General features: G+C 67.9%; 3 protein-coding genes across 3 annotated transcripts in view; 2 read left to right on the forward strand and 1 right to left on the reverse strand.

The window, feature by feature from the left end:
- EMIHUDRAFT_115842 (hypothetical protein) overlaps nt 1-3,797 on the forward strand; it is a gene marked incomplete at both ends in the record, with an annotated part of 5,961 nt that extends 2,164 nt beyond the window's left edge. Inside the window, 3 exons of the mRNA XM_005777138.1 lie at nt 43-298; nt 443-606; nt 3,744-3,797. Of these exons, the coding sequence (XP_005777195.1) occupies nt 43-298; nt 443-606; nt 3,744-3,797 (474 nt within the window). The remainder of the gene's footprint in view (nt 1-42; nt 299-442; nt 607-3,743) is intronic.
- An 8,990-nt stretch (nt 3,798-12,787) lies between these two features.
- EMIHUDRAFT_115844 (hypothetical protein) lies at nt 12,788-16,810 on the forward strand (the record flags this gene model as incomplete). The annotated part of the gene is made up of 4 exons (XM_005777139.1): nt 12,788-14,570; nt 14,702-14,796; nt 14,916-16,347; nt 16,743-16,810. The coding sequence occupies 4 exons, from the start codon at nt 12,788-12,790 to the stop codon at nt 16,808-16,810; spliced, it is 3,378 nt and encodes a 1,125-aa protein (XP_005777196.1).
- Nucleotides 16,811-18,387: 1,577 nt separating this feature from the next.
- EMIHUDRAFT_457718 (hypothetical protein) overlaps nt 18,388-19,548 on the reverse strand; it is a 2,548-nt gene continuing 1,387 nt past the window's right edge. The window contains exons 3-5 of the mRNA XM_005777140.1: nt 19,333-19,386; nt 18,919-19,173; nt 18,388-18,855 (exon numbers count right to left, since the gene is read on the reverse strand). Of these exons, the coding sequence (XP_005777197.1) occupies nt 18,619-18,855; nt 18,919-19,173; nt 19,333-19,386 (546 nt within the window). The 3' untranslated portion in view covers nt 18,388-18,618. The remainder of the gene's footprint in view (nt 18,856-18,918; nt 19,174-19,332; nt 19,387-19,548) is intronic.

The raw sequence follows: 19,548 nt of genomic DNA on the forward strand, positions 1-19,548 counted from the left end.
CATTCACTCTATCTCTCCCCGGCCGCCTCGCACGCCCCACAGCTGCGAGCCGAGCTCCGGAACGTGGCCAGCACCGACGCGCTGCGGCAAGCGCTGGCGGCGGCGGTCCTCGAGCTGCGGAACGGGCGGGAGGAGATGGTTGTAGAAGAGGCGCCGCCGCCGCCGTCGCGGGAGCCTCCGAGGGTGGACGCGGAGGAGGAGCGGCAGCTCGCGCAAGCCTTTGCGATCTCCACGCAAGACGGCGAGGCGCCTCGAGCCGAGGCGCCGCCAGCGGCCGAGCCGGGTGGCAAGGGTCCAGGTGCGCGCATCCCCCCCCACCCCCACCTCACGCCAGTCATGGCGCCACCCTCGTGCCACACTTCGCTTTACCCCCCGCCATGCCTTGTGCCGCGGCTCACACTGCACGCTTCTGACCTCTCCTGTCCCCTTCCTACGCCCCCAGTCAGCCTTCCTACGGCGGCGGAGAAGCCAGGCGCGCCCGTCGGCTCGTCGTCGCTTGACACCGGCGCCGTCGCTTCCGCGCTTCGCACAACGAAGGCGGATGAGCCGTCGCCGTCGGCTTCCGCTGCCAAGAAGCCGAAGATGGGCGGGAAGGAGAAGGAGGAGGTCGCCCTCTCCTGGCTGGAGCAGCTGCCGCTTGGCCGGCTCAAGGCGCTCTGCGAGGAGAAGGGGCTGTCGGCGTCCGGCAGCTCGGAGGCGCTGGCGGGCCGGCTACGCGAGAGCGGCGGGCTGGGCGTGCCGCAGCTCGAGGCGCTGTGTGAGCTGGTCTGCGTCGACAAGCAGGGCAGTGCGACGGAGATCGCGAAGCGCATCGGTGACAGGCTGAGGAGCCTCGGTGCCAGGCTGAGGGCTGATCCTTCGGATCGCGAGATCGTGCTGGCCGCTGTGCTGCAGAGCGTCTTCCTCATGGCGCTGCGGTACGCCTCGGAGGAGCTGAGGGCGGACCGCGAGGTGGTGCTGGCCGCCGTGCAGCGGAACGGCGATGCGCTAGAGTACGCCTCGCAGGCGCTCAAGGCGGACCGCGAGGTCGTGCTGGCCGCCGTGCAACAGAGCGGCGGGGCGCTGCGGTACGCCTCGCAGGCGCTCAAGGCGGACCGCGAGGTCGTGCTGGCCGCCGTGCAACAGAGCGGCGGGGCGCTGCGGTACGCCTCGCAGGAGCTAAAGTCGGACCGCGAGGTGGTGTTGGCCGCTGTGCAGCAGGAGGGCTGGGCGCTGGAGTACGCCTCGCAGGCGTTGCGGGCGGACCGCGAGATAGTGCTGGCCGCCGTGCGGCAGAGAGACAGGGCGCTGCAGAACGGCGGGGCGCTGCAGTACGCCTCGCAGGAGCTAAAGTCGGACCGCGAGGTGGTGTTGGCCGCTGTGCAGCAGAACGGCTGGGCGCTGCAGTACGCCTCGCAGGAGCTGAGCGCGGACCGCGAGATCGTGCTGGCCGCCGTGCAACGGAGCGGCGGGGCGCTGGTTTACGCTTCGCAGAAGCTGTGGGCGGACCGCGAGTTCGTGATGCCTGTTGTGAAGCAGAACGGCGATGCGCTGCAGCGCGCTTCGCAAGAGCTGAGGGCGGACCGTGAGATCGTGCGAGCCGCCGTGAAGCAGAACGGCGATGCGCTGCAGTACGCCTCGCAGGAGCTGAAGGCGGACCGCGAGATAGTGCTGGCCGCCGTGCAACAGAGCGGCGGGGCGCTGGTTTACGCTTCGCAGAAGCTGTGGGCGGACCGCGAGTTCGTGATGCCTCTTGTGCGGCGGAGCGGCATGGAGCTGCAGCGCGCTTCGCAAGAGCTGAGGGCGGACCGAGAGATCGTGCTAGCCGCCGTGAAGCAGAACGGCGATGCGCTGCGGCTTGCCTCGAAGGAGCTGTGGGCGGACCGTGAGTTCGTGATGCCTGTCGTGCGGCGGAGCGGCATGGCGCTAGGGCGCGCTTCGCGGGAGCTGAGGGCGGACCGCGAGGTGGTGCTGGCCGCCGTGCTGCGGTGGGGTTGGGCGCTGCAGTACGCTTCGCAGGAGCTGCGGGCGGACCGTGAGATCGTGCGAGCCGCCGTGAAGCAGAACGGCGATGCGCTGCAGTACGCCTCGCAGGAGCTGAAGGCGGACCGCGAGATAGTGCTGGCCGCCGTGCAACAGAGCGGCGGGGCGCTGGTTTACGCTTCGCAGAAGCTGTGGGCGGACCGCGAGTTCGTGATGCCTGTTGTGCGGCGGAGCGGCATGGAGCTGCAGCGCGCTTCGCAAGAGCTGAGGGCGGACCGTGAGATCGTGCTAGCCGCCGTGAAGCAGAACGGCGATGCGCTGCAGCGCGCTTCGCAAGAGCTGAGGGCGGACCGTGAGATCGTGCGAGCCGCCGTGAAGCAGAACGGCGATGCGCTGCAGTACGCCTCGCAGGAGCTGAGCGCGGACCGCGAGATCGTGCTGGCCGCCGTGAAGCAGAACGGCGATGCGCTGCGGCTTGCCTCGAAGGAGCTGTGGGCGGACCGTGAGTTCGTGATGCCTGTCGTGCGGCGGAGCGGCATGGCGCTAGGGCGCGCTTCGCGGGAGCTGAGGGCGGACCGCGAGGTGGTGCTGGCCGCCGTGCAGCAGGACGGTAGGGCGTTGCAGCACGCTTCGCAGGAGCTGAGGGCGGACCGCGAGGTGGTGCTGGCCGCCGTGCAGCAGGACGGTAGGGCGTTGCAGCACGCTTCGCAGGAGCTGAGGGCGGACCGTGAGATCGTGCTGGCCGCCGTGCAGCAGAACGGCGATGCGCTGCTGCACGCCTCACAGGAGCTGACGGCGGACCGTGAGGTCATGCTAGCCGCCGTGCAGCAGAGCGGCGGGGTGTTATGGTACGCCTCGGAGGAGCTGAGGGCTGACCGAGCGGTGGTGCTGGCCGCTGTGCAGCAGAGCGGCGATGCGCTAGAGCACGCTTCGAGGGAGCTGAGGGCGGACCGCGAGGTGGTGCTGGCCGCTGTGCAGCAGGACGGCATGGCGCTGGAGTACGCCTCGCAGGTGCTGAAGGCGGACCGCGAGGTGGTGCTGGCCGCCGTGCAACAGAACGGCAATGCGCTGCGGTTTGCTTCGCAGGAGCTGAGTGCGGAGCTTGGATGGCGGCGCCAGGTCACCTGAGGCGAGCCGCGCTTTGTTTCTCCACTCACTTGACGGTTGAGTGACGGGATTTGTGTACTGTACTGTTTGCCGATTGAGTGTTGTCAACTAGTTTCACTGACTGTGGTGTACCAACCACCGTGTCGGCCCATACTCTGCTACTCTACGCGTGCATGAGTACTGTAACTGACGTATACTGCATCTCCCGCGCAAACACGTAAAATACTTCAGACCTCGCCCCACTGTCGCTCTAACAACGTAACTACTCGCTACACGACCCGCGCGCCCGGCTAGAGAGGCCCGCCGGTGGTGACAGCGATCTCCACCGGCGCCGATGCCCGGCGCCGCCGCCGGCGCCGACGCGCGCCCCCCCGCCCCCCTGCCGCTCTCGGCCGCGGGCTCGAGCGGGAGGCTGTGCATTGAGAGCTGCCTGCGGCACGGGGATCAAGCGCGAGGATTGGGGGGGGGGGGGCGGGAGGTGTGCGTGTGAGGCGGCAGGGGAGGGGCAGCTCCGGAGGGAGCGGGGCAGGTAAGAATATGCGTGGGGCGGCGCGACGGAGCGCAAGGGGGGCAGGGGTGGGGTGTGTGCCGTCGGGGGCGATGTGTCGGGCGAGCCGCCCACCTCTCTCGCACGCTCTCCGCGCTCCCCCGCGCGCCGCCCGCCCCTCCGACAGACTCGTCCCGAGGGGAAGGGGTCGGCGCCGCGCGGCGGCCGCCCGCCGCCGTAGTGCGAGAGCACAACCTGGGGGTGACTGAGAGGGAGGTGGTCGTGCGCTCACTTTGTCGGCCGCGCGCGAGGAGAATACTGTGTGTGAGGCGCGCGGGAGGCGAGGGTGGGCGCGCCGGCGGTCGAGCCGCCGAACAATTCGACGTCGCGCAGCTCCAAGCATGCCTGCAAGAAGAAGGGCCTTTCGACTTCGGGCCAGTCATCGGTGGAGCTAGCAAACCGGCTATGCGCGAACAACGTCTCGGACACTTGGGGTTGGTATTGTCTTCGTTAGCAATGCCAAACTGACGCTTGACGATGAGTTGCCGCACGATTCCATCTGGTCCGTCGATGGCATCGCCATGGTACTCGAGCCCGTTGTCGTCGAGGAAGGCATAAACCTTTCCATTTCGAAGCCGATGCTCGTTGTTGTTGTGGTGGAACTTGCGGAACAAATCGGCGACCTCGGCAGAGTTCGGCTTGTGAACGAGGTAGTAGACGAACTTGTCGCCGGTTGGTGACGCCGGTGAATCCGTGCGGGAACGAGCGCGGAAACGGGTAGGAACAGTCGCTGGCGACGAGCTGGCCGAAGAAGGAGAGCGGCTCTCGTGCGCTGGCGGCTGGTGGAGGCGCAGCGAGCGTACGTCGCACGGCACGGGAGGCGGGCCGTTTCGGCGCACACAGTCTGCAGCCACGGCACTCGTGCGGGACATAGTTGCCGTTGATTTGTTTGCCTTGCCAAGTGAAGTTGCTTGCGGCGAGGCGAGCGTGGCCGGCGTGGCAGAGGCGTGCGTGACACAAGAGGTTGTAGTCAGTGGTGACTGACGCAGCAACGTCGACATCGGCGGCGCAATCGATGGTAGCAATCTTGTAGCATCGTTCGAAGCCGCCGAAAGAAAAGAAAACACCGCTGGGGAGACGGACGCACTCGTCGACTCCGTAAGAGTTGTCGTCGTTGAAGTAGGCGCGAATGCCGTCGTCATTCTTCGCGCAACGAACAGATAGAAGGGGCTAGTTCCATTTCACTGTGGCACAGCTCGCGTTACAAAACCTTGATTTTGACCATTGCGCGAAAAAGGTACATCTCGGTGCCTTCCAGAGGCAGCTGCGACCCCGCCGAGTGGACGGTAACGCACAGCAGGTGGCGCGGTGCGTTACCGTCCACTCCGCTGGGTCGCAGCTGCCTCTGCGCGTCCTGGGGATGTACCTTTGTCGCGCGCCGGAGACGACTCGACGCCGCTGAGATCGGAGATCAAGCTCTGACAGGTCGCACGTCGCTCCTTTGACGCCGACGTGACTCACCCGTGCAGATCACATCAGGACACGGTCTCGACGCGCTCGGTACGACGCCTGCGACCCGTCTCGGGTCAGGTGGCACGACGCTCATCGCGCCTACCAGCGCTGCCGTGCAGGTTGCCACGACGAGGTCGAGCACGCTTCTATACGCTCGCCGAGCCTTCCTTTCCATCCCATTTGGCAGCCTGGGAACGGTGGCGGTCAGAGGCAAAGCATACGAGGGGTGGTGGAACCACATGTCACGGCTACTGCCGGCTCGACCCCACGATAGCCTCCGAAGGCTGACTTTGAGGCACAATCATCGGACGACGTCGGCGAGTTGAGTCGCGCTCGCGGTAGCCAGATGACCTCTCATCCTAGTATCATCGGCCGTGGCCGCAGGAAGCGCGGGGGAGGGCGCTGGGAGCAACACGGAGCTCCGTTGGACGTTTTCAAGATTAGCGTGTCAGAGTGAAATGGAACTAGCCAGGATGAGATCGGGCGCGAGACCTTGGACGGCGGCGGCCCGCGAGACGGGGATGTCGCCGACGACGGGGGCGCGCTTCCCATTGCTGTCGATGGTGAAGCCGATGGCGGACGGGAGTACAGCGGATCCACTCTTGGTGATGTTCAAGACGGCGTCGCTAGCAACCTTGACGCCGGTGCTCTTGACGCTGCCATTCTCGGTGATCACACTGGTCAAACTATTAGCCTCATAATGAGGAAAAGGCTAATAGCGATTTCAAATAGTGCTACTATTAGCTCAGAGGAGCTAATAGCTGAGCTTCATAACGTCTGGAGCTATTAGAACACCACTATGAGATGGGCTAATAGCGACTATTAGGGCGCTATTAGGGCACTATGAGAGCCTAATAGTGGCCCTAATAGTGCCCTAATAGTGCGGTACCCGCGCGACGCGCACTACGCGCGGCGCGGCAAGAGCGATGGCGCCGACTCTCTAGGAGACGGGCTTCCATGAGGCAACCACGGCGAACGAGAAGGTCACCGTGGAGTCGTTGAACTTGACCGTGGTGACGTCAGGCTTGGTGGTGCTCTTCATCACCTTGACGCACCAGCCGCCGGCGGAGACGCCGGGCCACAGCGAGGGCGGCGCGAGCAGGAAGCTGGTCGTGCGGTCCGCACGAGCGCGGGTGTTGCCTGCGCAACAGGGGCACGGGGACGAGCGTCAGCCCGGCAGCTTGCGGCGGCGCGCGCGCGCGGCGACGGTGCGCACGGCTTGGGAGAGCAGGGAGAGAGAGAGATAAGGCCGCTGCCGCCGCAGAACGCAGGATGTGGCTGCGTGCGGGGCGCGGCGGGCGCGGGCGCGCGCTCGGACCTTGCAATTTCAAACTGCGCACGCCCTGATCACGAACAGGATGCGGGCGGCGCAGAGATCTGCTGCCGCCCGGACCGCCGCCCGGGGATGACCCAGGACCTCGCCGGCGCTGCGTCGGCGAGGGGCCGAAGCCCGGCGGTTGATCACGTTCTCCACACCCGCGCGCGCTGTGCGGTCGCCGTTCCGCCTCACATCCTGCGGACAGCGCCGACGGGTGGTGAGGAGGGCGGAGAGCCGGCGGGCGCGGTGTGCGCGGTCGCCGCGCGCTGGTGGTGTGCGCGCGGTCGCCGCGCGCTGGTGGGCGACAGGTCACCGAGGCGAGCGGGGAGCGAGCGAGGAGCACACCCAGTGTGTGCTGTGCGCGACTCTCAAATCGCCAAGTCAAACAAGAAAAACAGATGAAAAAAATTGCGCGCAAAGCGGATTTGGCCCATGCGCGTGCTCTTCCTCTTGCTCGCCGCGCGCTCGGGAGCCGGAGTGGCGGGGTCGGAGCTGCTGCAACGGCGCGAGTGGCCGCGAGGGGTGGTGCTGGGGCTCTCCAGAGAACGAGGCCACGGCGCGGCGCTCGCGGCGGCGCACGGGGCAGCTTTGAGCAGTGCAGCGCCTCAACAGCAGCTTCAAGCAGTGCAGCGCAACGCCAGCTACCTCTCCAAAGCTGCGCGGCGGCTGGCGGGCCTGTGGGAAAGTGCCGGGCCGCGTGCTCGGAACGCGCACTCGGCTCGCTTGCCGGTGGCCGAGTCAGTCTGGATGGCGAGAAGCGCCAAGGCCTTCCCTGCATTCTGGGCGCTGCCCAGCAGTGCGCAGTACTCTCGCTGCGCCGACGGGCAGGGGAGGACTACCTCGTCAACGACATCGCACCGGGGCCGACACAGTCGGGGGGGCAGGCGCTGACGGTCTGCACGCTAGGAGTGGTCCGCCCTCGCAATGAATGCGGAATACTATTACGAAAAGTACAACTAGTGCAACACAAACTAGTCCGTCTCGTAATCGCGCCAAGAGCGCGGATACACACACAAACAACAGGCGCGGCTATGAATAGCTGCGCATATAGAGATAACGACTGTTCACAGTTGGGAGAGAGAGAGTCGTCTTCAGGAAATCGGAGGACGCGACCCACTTCGCCACAGACGGTCCCGCGCCTCGCCGCTATGACGGCTACACGACCGCAGCTCGTGTGCGTGTCGCCGTCTTTGTCCGGAGTGAAAAGTCCAACGCGCTCGTCGGTGACGGTGTCCCTGAACTTGCGCCGCGCTCGGCGAACCTCGACAGCGCCTTCGATGGCATGCAGCTCTTTGCGTCAGAAGCCTGGAGAGCAGCTCCTCGGCTGCTCACACGCTCTGCACAGTTGACACAGCCTACTGTGCGGCTACCACAGCTGTGACAGCGATGGGCTCGCCCTCACTGGCCCTCAGTCACTTGTGCTGCGGCTTGTGTGAGCGACACTGCTCGGCGACTGCCGGCACACTGTGAGACCATGGGTGTGAGGTAAAACCACGCTACCAGCGCTTGGTCACATCGGCCCCGAGGTCAGATCCTTCTACTCTGTTAGTGACAAGACTTGTCTACTGGCTGGAGCCGAGCAGGAGGGCCAGGCGCACAACCCCTGGTCAACTCACGGTCCACACCCCGTACGTAAAGCCGTGTACCACGTTGGAGCATCGAGGTCTGTACGCACAGTAGACCAGTACGGTACATAAAGTACACGAAGAGGCATGATTTGCGATATCAAAAATCTAAGTTCGCCCCCCCCTCCCTGTCCCCCCCCCCACGCGACCTCACTGCTACGGCTTTAGGCTGCCTCACTGCTCGCCACCTCTGCCGCGGTTGGCCGGAGGTGTGCCGCGTGGCCGGGCGCTGGTGGCTACCATGTGGCGAAACACCATGTCCCTTGACACCCCCCCCCGCCGCCGCGACCCGACCGCCTAGACGCGGCCGAGCCCGAAGCGCGCAAAGCCGGCGACGCCGGCCGAGGTCGCCCGCACCTGGTCGATCGTCGCGGAGCGGTCTGGCAGTTCGAAGTACGCCTAAAATGAGGGTTCCAAGAGGGCTCCGAGAGGGCTGCGAGAGGGCTGCGAGAAGGTTGCCCGCAGGGGAGTCCGCAGGGGGAAAGGGAGAGAAGGGAAGGATGAGAAAGGCAGGGAGAGGAGGCAAGGGAGAGGAGGCAAGGGGGCAGAGGGTGGCGGGGGGAGAGCACGCACCTCGTACGCGCGCAGCGCGCGCCGCTCCTCCTCCTCCGTCGGCTCGCCGCCGCGGCGGTCCGACGGGGCGGCAAACTCGTCGCTTGGTGCGGCGCCGCTTGGTCCGGCGCCGCTTGGACCGGCGCTTGCGTGCTCCCCGAGGCCAACGAGGAGGTCGGCGAAGGCGAGGTCGCCGAAGCCGGTGTCCACTACCGTCGGGCCGGCGGGGCCGCGCCCCCCCGCCTCGAGGCTCGCCAGCCCGCGCGGCGTGGCCTGGCCGCCGGCGGGCATGGCCATCGGAGGCACGCGCGCGATCAGCACCCCGGAGCGGCCTCGCGCGATGTGGCCGTCGGGGTAGTAGCCGAGCCCTTGCTCGCCCGCCCGGAAGACGTAGCCGGGGCGTGCACCCGCGAAGGCCGACGCCGGCTCGAACCGGCCGGGAAAACCGCGGGGCTCGAGACGGGCGGCGGCCTAGAGAGCGAAAGAGGCGAAATGAGGGGAGGGGGCGGGGGGGAGAGGGGGTCATTCAGGGCCCACTACTAATGGCCAGGGCTGATGCCAATCATCTACGACTCTGCCGGCCACTCGTCGATCACGCGGCGGCGCTGCCTTGGCGGCTCTTGCGGCTCTTGCGGCTCTTGCTGCCGGCGCCACGAGGGCGGGCGCGAGTCGAAGTCGTGCCAGCGGCGCTCGCCGCTCGGCAGCTGCTGGGCGACGCCCCATCCGTCGTCGCGGAGCGCGCGCCGCTCCTCCATCGACACCATGCGAGCCTGGGGTGATCGAGAGAAGCGGTGAGGGCGCGAAGACACAAGGTCGTGCGCTGTCTTTTGGAGCGAGAGAAGCGTAGTCTCTGGTGGCAGCCAAGACTACCGGAATGCTAGGATGGTGTCGCATCTAGATGGTGCCTCGCGGGCCGCCCGCCGCCGGACGACCACCCCTTGCATCCACTGGCGGCGCTCCTCCTCGCGCGCCTGGCGGGCAAGGATGGGGCGGAGGAAGGTGGGGTGAGGTAAGCGTGGTGCGGTGAGGGTGAGAGGCAAGACATCAGGAGCCCCGCGGCATTCAAACCAAGGCTCGGTGCGCATGAGCAGGCAGTTGCGGGGGAGGGGCTGCGAGGGTTGGGGTGTGGGTGGTGTGCGGGCGGGGGCGGCGGCAGGGGGGGGGGGGGGGAAGCGCCTCTTGCTGCTGCCGGAAGAGGGCCGCTTGGCGGCGTCGCTCCTCGGCGCGCGCGGCGGCGGCCGGCTCGTCCTCTTGCGCCTGCGCCGAGGCGAGGCACAAGTCTCCCCCACGCCAGTGCGGGGCAAGGGCTGGGAGGTGGCAGAGAAAGGGGCAGAGAAGGGGCAGAGAAGGGGCCTCGCGCCTCTGAGAAGACGGCGTCCAGCGGGTCGTCGCGCCCGAGCGCCTACGACCTCGCGCAATCTCGCGGTCATCTCGGGCCGTCTCGGGTCGTCCTCTCCTCGTTCTCGCGACGGAGCGCCGCTGCGGTCGGGTCCCAGCGCGGCCACATCGAGATGTGAGGCGCGAACCTGCACGGGGAGGGAGGGAGGGGACAGGGTGCAAAGCATGCGGCCTGGACGCGGCCTTCAAGTGGCATGGGAGGCCTTCGAGAGAGTTCAGAGGGGATGTGTGGTGGCCAGCAGAGGGGATGTATCAGCAGCGCGCGCCAGCCGCAGCGGCCGCACGAGTTGTCGATGCCGCCTTGGCCATGGTGCGTGGTGAGGTCGGAGCAGCCCCTGGAGCGGCGGGATTGGCGGCGGGGTCGGCGGTGGAGCGGGTGGTGGCGTGAGGCTCGGAGGCGGCGAGGGCGGGGGAGGCGGCGAGTGTGGGGGAGGCGGTGGCGAGGACGAGGGCGGTGGAGGGGGTGGTGGTGAGGGCTCGGTAGGGGAGGAGGGCGGAGGATGGGAAAGTGGAGGCGGCGGGCAAGGTGAAGGCGGCGGGAGCGGGTTTGGAGGCGGCGGCGCCTGAAGAGCACGGGGCCGTGCGAGCAGCGACCGCACTGGCGCGCATTTGGGAACTGCAGGCTCAGTTCCTGCTTCTTCGCCACCACGTCCTGCAGCTTGCGCGCGAGCGGAAGGTGCACCTTGCAGCCGACGAACGCGCAGAAGACGTCGGGCGGAACGTGCGCCGCGACGTCCTTGTCCTCAAAGGGGCCCGCGTTGCACCCGTGGCCGGAGAGCGGGCAGAGGCAGCGGCCCTCAAACTTGGCGACGGCGGCGGTGTCGTTGCGCGCCGCGGCGGCGTCCGCCTTGGAGGCGATGAGGTCGGTCTTGGAGAGGGCGTCGGCGTTGCCGGCGACGAACGGCGCGAGGCACTCCTCGCATGTCGCGTGGCCCTCGGCGCACACGATCGCGCGCTCCTTCTCATCGTGGCAGATGATGCAGGACGGCATCAGGACAGGGTCTGGGTCGAGATGCGGTCGGGTGTCAGGGGTGGGCTTCCGAGGCGGGCGGCGCACGCGGCGAGAGGCGGGAGGAGGGAGAGAAGGAGAGCAAGCAGGGGTGGCGAGGGCGGCGGGGCGCGGAGGCGAGGCGCGACGGGCGAGGGCGCGGCGCACCGAGGCGCGCTGGACGAGGCCGGAGGGAGGGCAAAGCCGCAAGGAGCAGAGAGAGCCCTCAGGTGCAGGTGGAGGCGGAGCTGGAGCGCCGGAGCTGGAGCAGGTTGGCGAGGTGGAGCAGGTCGGTCGGAGTGGTGGAGCGGCGGCCAGGCCGGCCAGTCTGGGCGCCGGCATGGCTGCCGGGAGGGCGGGGGCGGCTCGCGGCCGCCGCCGTCGCCCGCGGCGGAGGTGGAGCCGCTGCCGCGAAGGCCGCTCCAGCTCCACCATCGAAACAAAGAAACCCCTGTACTTGGAGTGATCCTCCCCCATCCCTCGTCTGGGTTTGTCTGTTTTCTTTCTTTCTTTTTGAGTGATCAGACGCCCGAGGGTGGGCGACGGCTAACACCACACTTCTCCCCTAAAATCCCTGTGTGGTGGCGGCGTACCGTCCTCCTATCCCTACCTTGGGTGGCCTGCTTTCTTTCTTTCTTTTTGAGTGAGTCATCAACCTCACACCAAGGAAAACTAAAAACACCAAGGGCCGGGGAGCAGAAAAGCGCACCCAGCGGGGCCGGACGATTGGCATCGGGTTGCGGGCTGGAGAGCCCTAGCCCTGGGGGCGCCTTCCTAACTAGTCGGTAAGTATGTATGTAGTTGTAGAAAGATGAACAACACGCTGTCGCAATCGCACCGGCAGGGATGTTGACCGCCGGCGGCTCCGAGATATTGACCGTGGGCGGCTGGCAGGTTGTCGTCCTCACCTGCGGGCACGCGGTGCTGCCCGAGGGCATGACGCACCTGCCAAACAACGCATTCAGCGGCCGCACTTTGCTCGTCTCTGTTGCCTTTCCGAGCCTCGTATCCATCGGCTATCGGGCATTCACCATCGCGGAAAAAGAAATTACCTTCACCGATCACAGAAAAGAAAAGCAAGGCGGGCAAAGCCAGGCCCCGCCGCAACTGGCGGAGACAAAAAAGATTCTGAACGAACTTTGTGGAAGGAGGACGCCGCCGTCGCCTAGACTCCCCTGCGTCACTACGTGCCTCCCCGTCTTTGGAGAGAGAGAGAGACTTCTTCCCGTCTTTGTGAGATAGAGAGATTTGTTTTGTTTTGTTTGTCTTTGTAGCCTGGCGTTTGTGCCCCGTTTGTGCCGCGTCCCGTGCCCCCGAGTTCATTTTATATAAGTGGAGCCTTCCACCATCGCGAAACAAAGAAAGAAACGACGCCCCCAGGGGACGAAGAACACACTCAAAGAAAAAAACCCAAGAGAGGGGTTGGAGGGCGGGAGAATCCAAAAAAGCCGTCCAAAAAGCCAAAACCCGAGATCGCGCGGCGCGGCCCGGGGCGGGGTGGATGGGCTGGGAGCGAGGGGGCGGAAGTGTTCAGTGCGGTAGATGGTAAGCTCGAGGCGCGTGAGCCGGACCTGTGAGCCGGACCACCCCCTCTTGTTCCCTGCGTTGTTGAGCCAGGACTCAACATACTCGGGCTTTCATCCCAAACTGTCACTCCCCTCTCTCCCGGCCGGGGTGGGGCGCGCGCGGGGGCAGCGGGTGTGCGGGATGTCTGTGGGCCCGAGAGCGATATGCCATGTCCGCCTTGCGTTTGTTTCATTATAACATCGAGAGCTAAGCTCAGAAAAAAAGATGAAGAGCATGTTTGCGCTCGCACTCGCGTTGAGTGCTTGCTTCAGATGCAGTCGGGCCTGGAATTTGATCCCGGTGCAACGCTCGGTGCTGCGACGCCGCCCGTGGCGGCTGCCGAGCCAAGCACCGAGCTTCTTCTGACCAACGAAGTTCTTCGATCCCTTTACGGCGTCGGCGATTGGCCGGAGCTTCCAGACGGCCAGACGTACTGCTGGGACGGCATCCTGGAGTGGAGGCAGCGCGCGCACACGGTGGTGGAGGGGGAGGGTATTCACGTCAAGCACTACTCCAAGGACAGCAAGGCGAAGGGGCTGAGAATCAGTCGGGCGCGCGTGCGAGTGGCGGCGGAGAGCGAGAAGGACACGGGTTCTTGGAAGAATCGCGGGTACCTGAAGAACACGCCGTGGAAGGAGCACACGAGCGGCCTCGTCGGCCTGGTCGTCAACCGCTGCCCTCGGAGAAACAAAGACGGCCCGGCCATCTTCATCTCTCCGTGCCCGATTGACGGAGAGGGCGGCGGCTCCGTCGGCGGCGGCAGCGGCAGCGACGGTGGCGGAGGCATAGCGGGCGGCCCGGACATCGACGCGGGCGTCGCCGGCAGCGGCGAGGGCGGCGGCGGTGAGGGCGGAGGCGGTGAGGGCGGCGGCGGCGAGGGCGGAGGCGGCGGAGATGGACTCGATTGCTTCAAGTTTGACGGCGAGTACCTCGTCCTCGAGTACAACTCGTCGGCGCGGCCGCCATTTCGGCCTTTGAGCGCAGCGCCGCCGCAGCCGGCAGCGCCGCCGCAGCCGGCAGCCGCAGCGAGCAGCGCCGCCGCAGCTGGCAAGCGCAAGGCGACAGCCTCAAAGGCGCCAGCCAAGCGCGCCCGGAGGAGCGGTGGCGGCGGCGACGGCGGCGGCGGCGGCGGCGGCGACGGCGACGGCGCGTCTTCAAACGCTCCTACTCCTCTTGCGCATCGCCCGCCTGAACTCTCGTCGGCCACCACCAGCATCGTGTCGTCTGGCGGGCCGCAGCAGCAGCCGTCGCTGTTGGCGACGTTCACCGTGCAGGACAAGGACCTGCTCGGTCTCCTCGCGAAGTGCTTGCGCATCGGCAACCCGGCTCCGCTCGAGGGCATGGTGCAGAAGCTTGATGGGCTCGAGGGCGTGCTTTTCCTGCTGGACTCCAGCAACACGCAGTCCCTCGGGTTGTCTGATGAGGATAGCTGGAGGTTGCGGAAGTGGCAGGAGCAAACGGCGAAAGTTCTAACTGCCCTCGGCAGTTCGTCAGCAGAGCTCCACGCTGCTCTTCGGACGATGTTCGACACCTACTTGTGCAAGACGCTCGATGCCTCCGGCTTGTCGGTCGAGTGGCAGGGCATTCGCTTCACCCTCCGGCTGGACGACGAGAAGCGGCCTCTGCCGTCCGCGCCGGAGGAGCGTGAGGCCCTGCGGGCAAGGCTCGAGGGTGCGCTCCGGCGCCTCACTGGGATAGAGGACCTGGAGGTCACGATCGAGGGGGGCTCGATCCTCGTTCACTGCCGCTGCCGCGCGTCCGAGGTCCCCGCGGCGATCCTCGCGCTGTCGGGGGGCACTCTGTGCGGGTACCCGGTCATCGCTTTCGACGACGGCACGCCGAGCCCGCGGGTCGACAGCTACGAGTTCGACGTCCGCGCGCCGGTGCAGGCGCTGCAGGCGTTGCGAGCGCTCGTCGAGCCGGCTGGGGTGCTGATTGGGCCGGAGCAGCCATTGGCGCCGGAGGAGCGGGGGGGGGAGGGGGAGGGGGAGGAGAGCGAGGAGGAGAGCGAGGAGGAGGAGAGCGAGGAGGAGAGCGAGGAGGAGGAGGAGTCGGGTGCGCGCTGCCACGCCCCCCGCCGCGCCATGTCCCCGCAGCAGCCTCTGACCGCCGCCCCCCCCCACCCCCCGCCGCGTCCCCGCCTCTGCACACCGTCGCTGACCCCCCTCGCCCCCCCTCCGATGCAGCCCTGCGCCTCCATGTGGCCGACGTCTTTGAGATCGTCAAGCGGTTCGGGCAGCCCGACAAGCACGGGCAACTTGACGAGTTGCAGCGGCGGTTCGTGAGCAGGGAGCTGGACCAACAGCAGGCGCCCCCCCCCCCCCCCCCACTCCCCCGCCCACCCACCCGGCCCCCTCCTCCCCCCCGCTCCACCTCTCAGCCGCCTCGCACGCCCAACAGCTGATTTTCAAGCTCCGGGGCGTGGCCGGCACGAACGCGCTGCGGCAAGCGCTGGCGGCGGCGGTCCTCGAGCTGCGGAGCGGGCGGGAGGAGATGGACATCGAGGAGGCGCCGCCGTCGCGGGAGCATCGGCTCGGGAGCCGCATGCACGCGGAGATCTGGGTCGACGACAGCGGTAGCATAGGCCCGCCGCCACCGCCCGGCTACGAGCTGCGGCTCGTGAGCGGCCCCGAGCGCGCAGACCGTCCGGCTCGCATCCCGCTGACCACCGGCAAGGTTATCCGCATATGCCGGGGCGACGGGAGCTGCAGCAGCTCCGCCGACCCGCTCACCTCGCAGACGCAGCCGGTCGCAGCCACGTTTCTCAACGCGCCAACTCTCTCTGCGTCGCCCGGCTTGGTCAGCCGCATGCACGCGGAGATCTGGGTCGACGACAGTGGCAGCGTGCTGCTCGCTGACGGCGGGCGCTCCTCCCTCAAGGAGAGCGCCAACGGAACAGCGGTCTGCGGCGAGCTGATCCCTCCCCGCGCGACGTTTCCCGTTCCCGCCGGGGCAGAGGTGGAGTTCGGCGCGCCGCACCTGAAGCGCCCAGGCCGCTGCAAGCGCCCAGCGGAGTTTGTCTACCAGCTTGTGCGCACTCCCTCGTGCGTTGCAGGCCCGCCGCCACCGCCGCCGCCGCCGCGGTCGTTTGCGTATCTTCGTCGTCTGGCGGAGGTGGGCGTTGGTATCGGCGGAGTGGCGGGCGCTGCGGAGCACCCGGTGAGGCGAGTCCACCCGCGGAGTGATGGCGCGGCTGGCAGAAGCACGCTGCACGAGGTGGCACCGCTCTCTTCCCTCACAGCGGCGAAGGGCGACTGGCCGCCTCGACGGCCGGAGAGGCCGGAAGCTTGGGCGTGGCCGGAGCGAGGTCTCCCCTCCGACCTCTGCGCCCTCCTCGGCTACGCGCTGCCGAGCCAGGACGACCCCCTCTCCCAGAGCCAGGGCAGCCTGGGCGGCGGCCAGGGCGGCCTGACAGATGACGCGGTCGTCAAGATCGAGACGAGCCGCGCGGCGGTACTGCAGGCGCTCGCACTCGCGCTCGCTTCGCTGCCGTCGCCCCCCGCGCTTCCCGACGCGGCCCTCGAGCTGCTCTGGGCCCGCGCCTTCGAGCCTCGCTTCTCGGCGGCCGCCGCCGACGCTGTCGGAGCGCTGCGCGGGGTGGGCGCAGCGTGGCTCGCGGCCGCCGCTGCCGGCTTCTGGCGGCAGCAAGCGCCGGCGAGGGCCGGCGCGCGCTTGGCCGACCCGCCTCCTCGCCGAGACGAGCGAGCGCTTCCGAGGGTGGACGCGGAGGAGGAGCGGCAGCTCGCGCTAGCCCTCGCGACCTCCAAGCAGGACGGCGGGGCGCCTCCCGCTGAGGCGCCGCCAGCGGCTGAGCCGAGTGGCGAGGCTCCAGGTGCGCGCATCCCCCCACCCCCACCTCACGCCAGTCATGGCGCCACCCTCGTGCCAGCTTCGCTTCACCCCATCGCCATGCCCTCACTGTGCCGCGACCGCGGCACGCTGCACGCTTCTGACCTGTCCTGTCCCTTTCCCGCGCGCACAGCGGCCATCAGCCTCCCTGCGGCGGCGGAGAAGCCAGGCGCGCCCGGCGTCTCGTCGTCGTTTGACACCGGCGCTTCCGCTTCCGCGCCTCGCAAAACGAAGGCGGATGAGCCGTCGCCGTCGGTTTTCGCTGCAAAGAAGGCAAAGGTGGGCGGCAAGGAGAAGGAGGAGCAGTCACCAGCGGCGCCGGCAGCGGCGGAGGTCGACCTGTCCTGGCTGGAGCAGCTGCCGCTTGGCCGGCTCAAGGCGCTCTGCGAGGAGAAGGGGCTGCCGACGTCCGGCGACTCGGAGGCGCTGGCGAGGCGGCTGCGTGAGAGCGGCGGGCTGGGCTGGGGGCAGCTCGAGGCGCTGTGTGAGCTGGTCTGCGTCGCCAAGCAGGGCAGTACGGCGGAGATCGCGCAACGCATCGGTTCCAGGTTGAGGCGCATCGGTGCCAGGCTGACGGCTGATTCTTCGGACCGCGAGTTTGTGCTGGCCGCTGTGCAGCAGGACGGCGATGAGCTGCAGCACGCCTCGCAGAAGCTGAGGGCGGACCGCGAGGTCGTGTTGGCCGCCGTGCAACAGCACCCCTGGGCGCTGCAATACGCCTCGCAGAAGCTGAAGGCTGACCGAGACTTCATGCTGGCCTCCGTGCAGCAGGACGGCGATGCGCTGAAGTACGCCTCGCAGAAGCTGAAGGCTGACCGAGAGGTCGTGCTGGCCGCCGTGCAACAGAACTACAAGGCGCTGAGGTACGCCTCGGCGGAGTTGCGGGCGGACCGCGAGATCATGCTGGCCGACGTGAAGCAGAACGGCGATGCGCTGTTGTCCGCCTCGGAGGAGCTGAGGGCGGACCGAGAGGTAGTGTTGGCCGCTGTGCAGCAGAGCGGCATGGCGCTGCAGTACGTCTCGCAGGAGCTGAGGGCGGACCGAGAGATCGTGCTGGCCGCCGTGCGGCAGCTCGGTGTGGCGCTGGAGTACGCCTCGGAGGAGCTGAGGGCGGACCGAGAGATCGTGCTGGCCGCCGTGCGGCAGCTCGGTGTGGCGCTGCAGTACGCCTCAGAGGAGCTTCAGTCAGACCGAGAGGTGGTGCTAGCCGCCGTGCAGCAAGGCGGCTATGCGCTGCTGTACGCTTCGGAGGAGCTCCAGGCGGACCGAGAGGTCGTGGTGGCGACTGTCGAGCAGAACGGTATGGCGCTGCGGTACGCCTCAGAGGAGCTTAAGGCGGACCGCGAAGTGGTGCTGGCCGCCGTGCAGCAGGACGGCGGTGCGCTGCTGTTCGCCTCTCAGGAGCTGTGGGCGGACCGAGAGGTCGTGGTGGCGACTGTCGAGCAGAACGGTATGGCGCTGCGGTACGCCTCAGAGGAGCTTAAGGCGGACCGCGAAGTGGTGCTGGCCGCCGTGCAGCAGGACGGCGATGCGCTAGAGCACGCCTCGCAGGAGCTGAGGGCGGATCGAGAGGTGGTGCTGGCCGCCGTGCAGCAGAACGGCTGGGCGCTGCACTACGCCTCGCAGGAGCTGAGGGCGGATCGAGAGGTGGTGCTGGCCGCTGTGCAGCAGCGCGGTGTGGCGCTGTCCTACGCCTCGCAGGAGCTGAAGGCGGATCGAGAGGTGGTGCTGGCCGCTGTGCAGCAGCGCGGTGTGGCGTTGGAGTACGCCTCGGAGGAGCTGAGGGCGGACCGCGAGGTCGTGCTGGCCGCTGCGAAGCAGAACGGCGAGGCGCTTCAGTACGCCTCGAAGGAGCTGAGGGCGGACCCCGCTATAAACGAGGCCAGCCAAGGCGACGCGCAGCGCGCGTCCTGAGGAGTGAGGTGAGCCGCGCCGTCTTCGACGATTGAGAGTGACGGGGGCTTTTGGCTAAAGAGCGATTCTAAGATCAGGTCTGCCATCTCCCCTGTCCCCACTGAAAACGAAAATCTAAGTTTCAAATCTCGAATACATCTCGAAGCACACTTGAATGCTCACTTGGCAGGTAACATATGCGCCACGCGCCCAACCGCTCCTCTGGTCGCCGCCGGCCGCCGCGCGCCGCCGGTGGGAGGGGCACTGGTGGTGGCCTGGGCGGCCCTCCGCCGCCGCTCGGGGCGCCCGGGCAGCGGTGGCAGCCTGCGCCGCCAGGGCTTCGAGCGGGGCTGCCTGGCTTCTAGTCGGTGCGCTTGGTTTTGCGCGCGCCCGACTTGCGCGCGCTGGGGCGTGCGCCGAAGTCGTAGTCGTCGGGCTCGCGCTCGGCGCCGTCCTCGAGGTCGGACTGGGCGTGCTCCTGCTCGAGCGCCGCCAAACCCTCCTCGAGGTCGTCCTGGCCCATCGCCTCCTGCTTGGCAGCGTTCAGCCAAGCCTCGCGCTCCTGCGTCTTGATGGCCTCGAACGCCACGGCATCGGCCTTGCGCCGCGCCTCCTGAGCGGCGGCGGCGGCGGCGGCAGCGGCGCGGCGGCGAGGGCGCACGGTAGCACCCGCCGCCGGCGGTGCAGGCTCCATCGAGGGCTCGACCGTCCGGCTGTCCTCAATAGCCGCCGCCGCCGAGGCCGCGACGCCGTTTTGCGCAAAACCGGGCTCCGCCTCCTCGTCGTCGTAGCGGACAGTCGAGTCGCTCATCTCCGCCTCGTCCTCGGCCTCGCCCATCATCTCCGAGCCGGTCTCGCTCAACTCGGTGTCGCATATCGGCATCAACGTCTCCTCCGCCGCCTCCGCCTCGACGCTCTGCGCAACCTCGCCTGCCTCCGCCTCGTCCACCTCGCCCGCCTCGTCCGCCTCCTCCGCCTCGTCCACCTCCACCGCCTCGTCCACCTCGTCCGCCTCGTCCGCCTCGTCCGCCTCGTCCGCCTCGTCCGCCTTGTCCGCCTCCGAGTCAATCTCGACCTTGGCCTCAACCTCCGCCTTGCGCTTCGCCATGTCGACCACGTCCTCCTCGCCCTCGTCGGACGGCCGCGGTGCGCGAGGAGCCGGCGGAGGGGGGGCCGCGTTCGGGCGAGTGACGGACGACCAAGCGAGGCTGCTCTTGCGCCCGACGTGCCGTGACGGGGGCATCGGGGCGGCGCGCAGGGGGGAAGGAGAGAACGGCCAGCTTCTGGGGCC

The sequence above is a fragment of the Emiliania huxleyi genome (genome assembly GCF_000372725.1).
Source record: "Emiliania huxleyi CCMP1516 unplaced genomic scaffold EMIHUscaffold_269, whole genome shotgun sequence".
Classification (NCBI taxonomy): domain Eukaryota; phylum Haptophyta; order Isochrysidales; family Noelaerhabdaceae; genus Emiliania; species Emiliania huxleyi.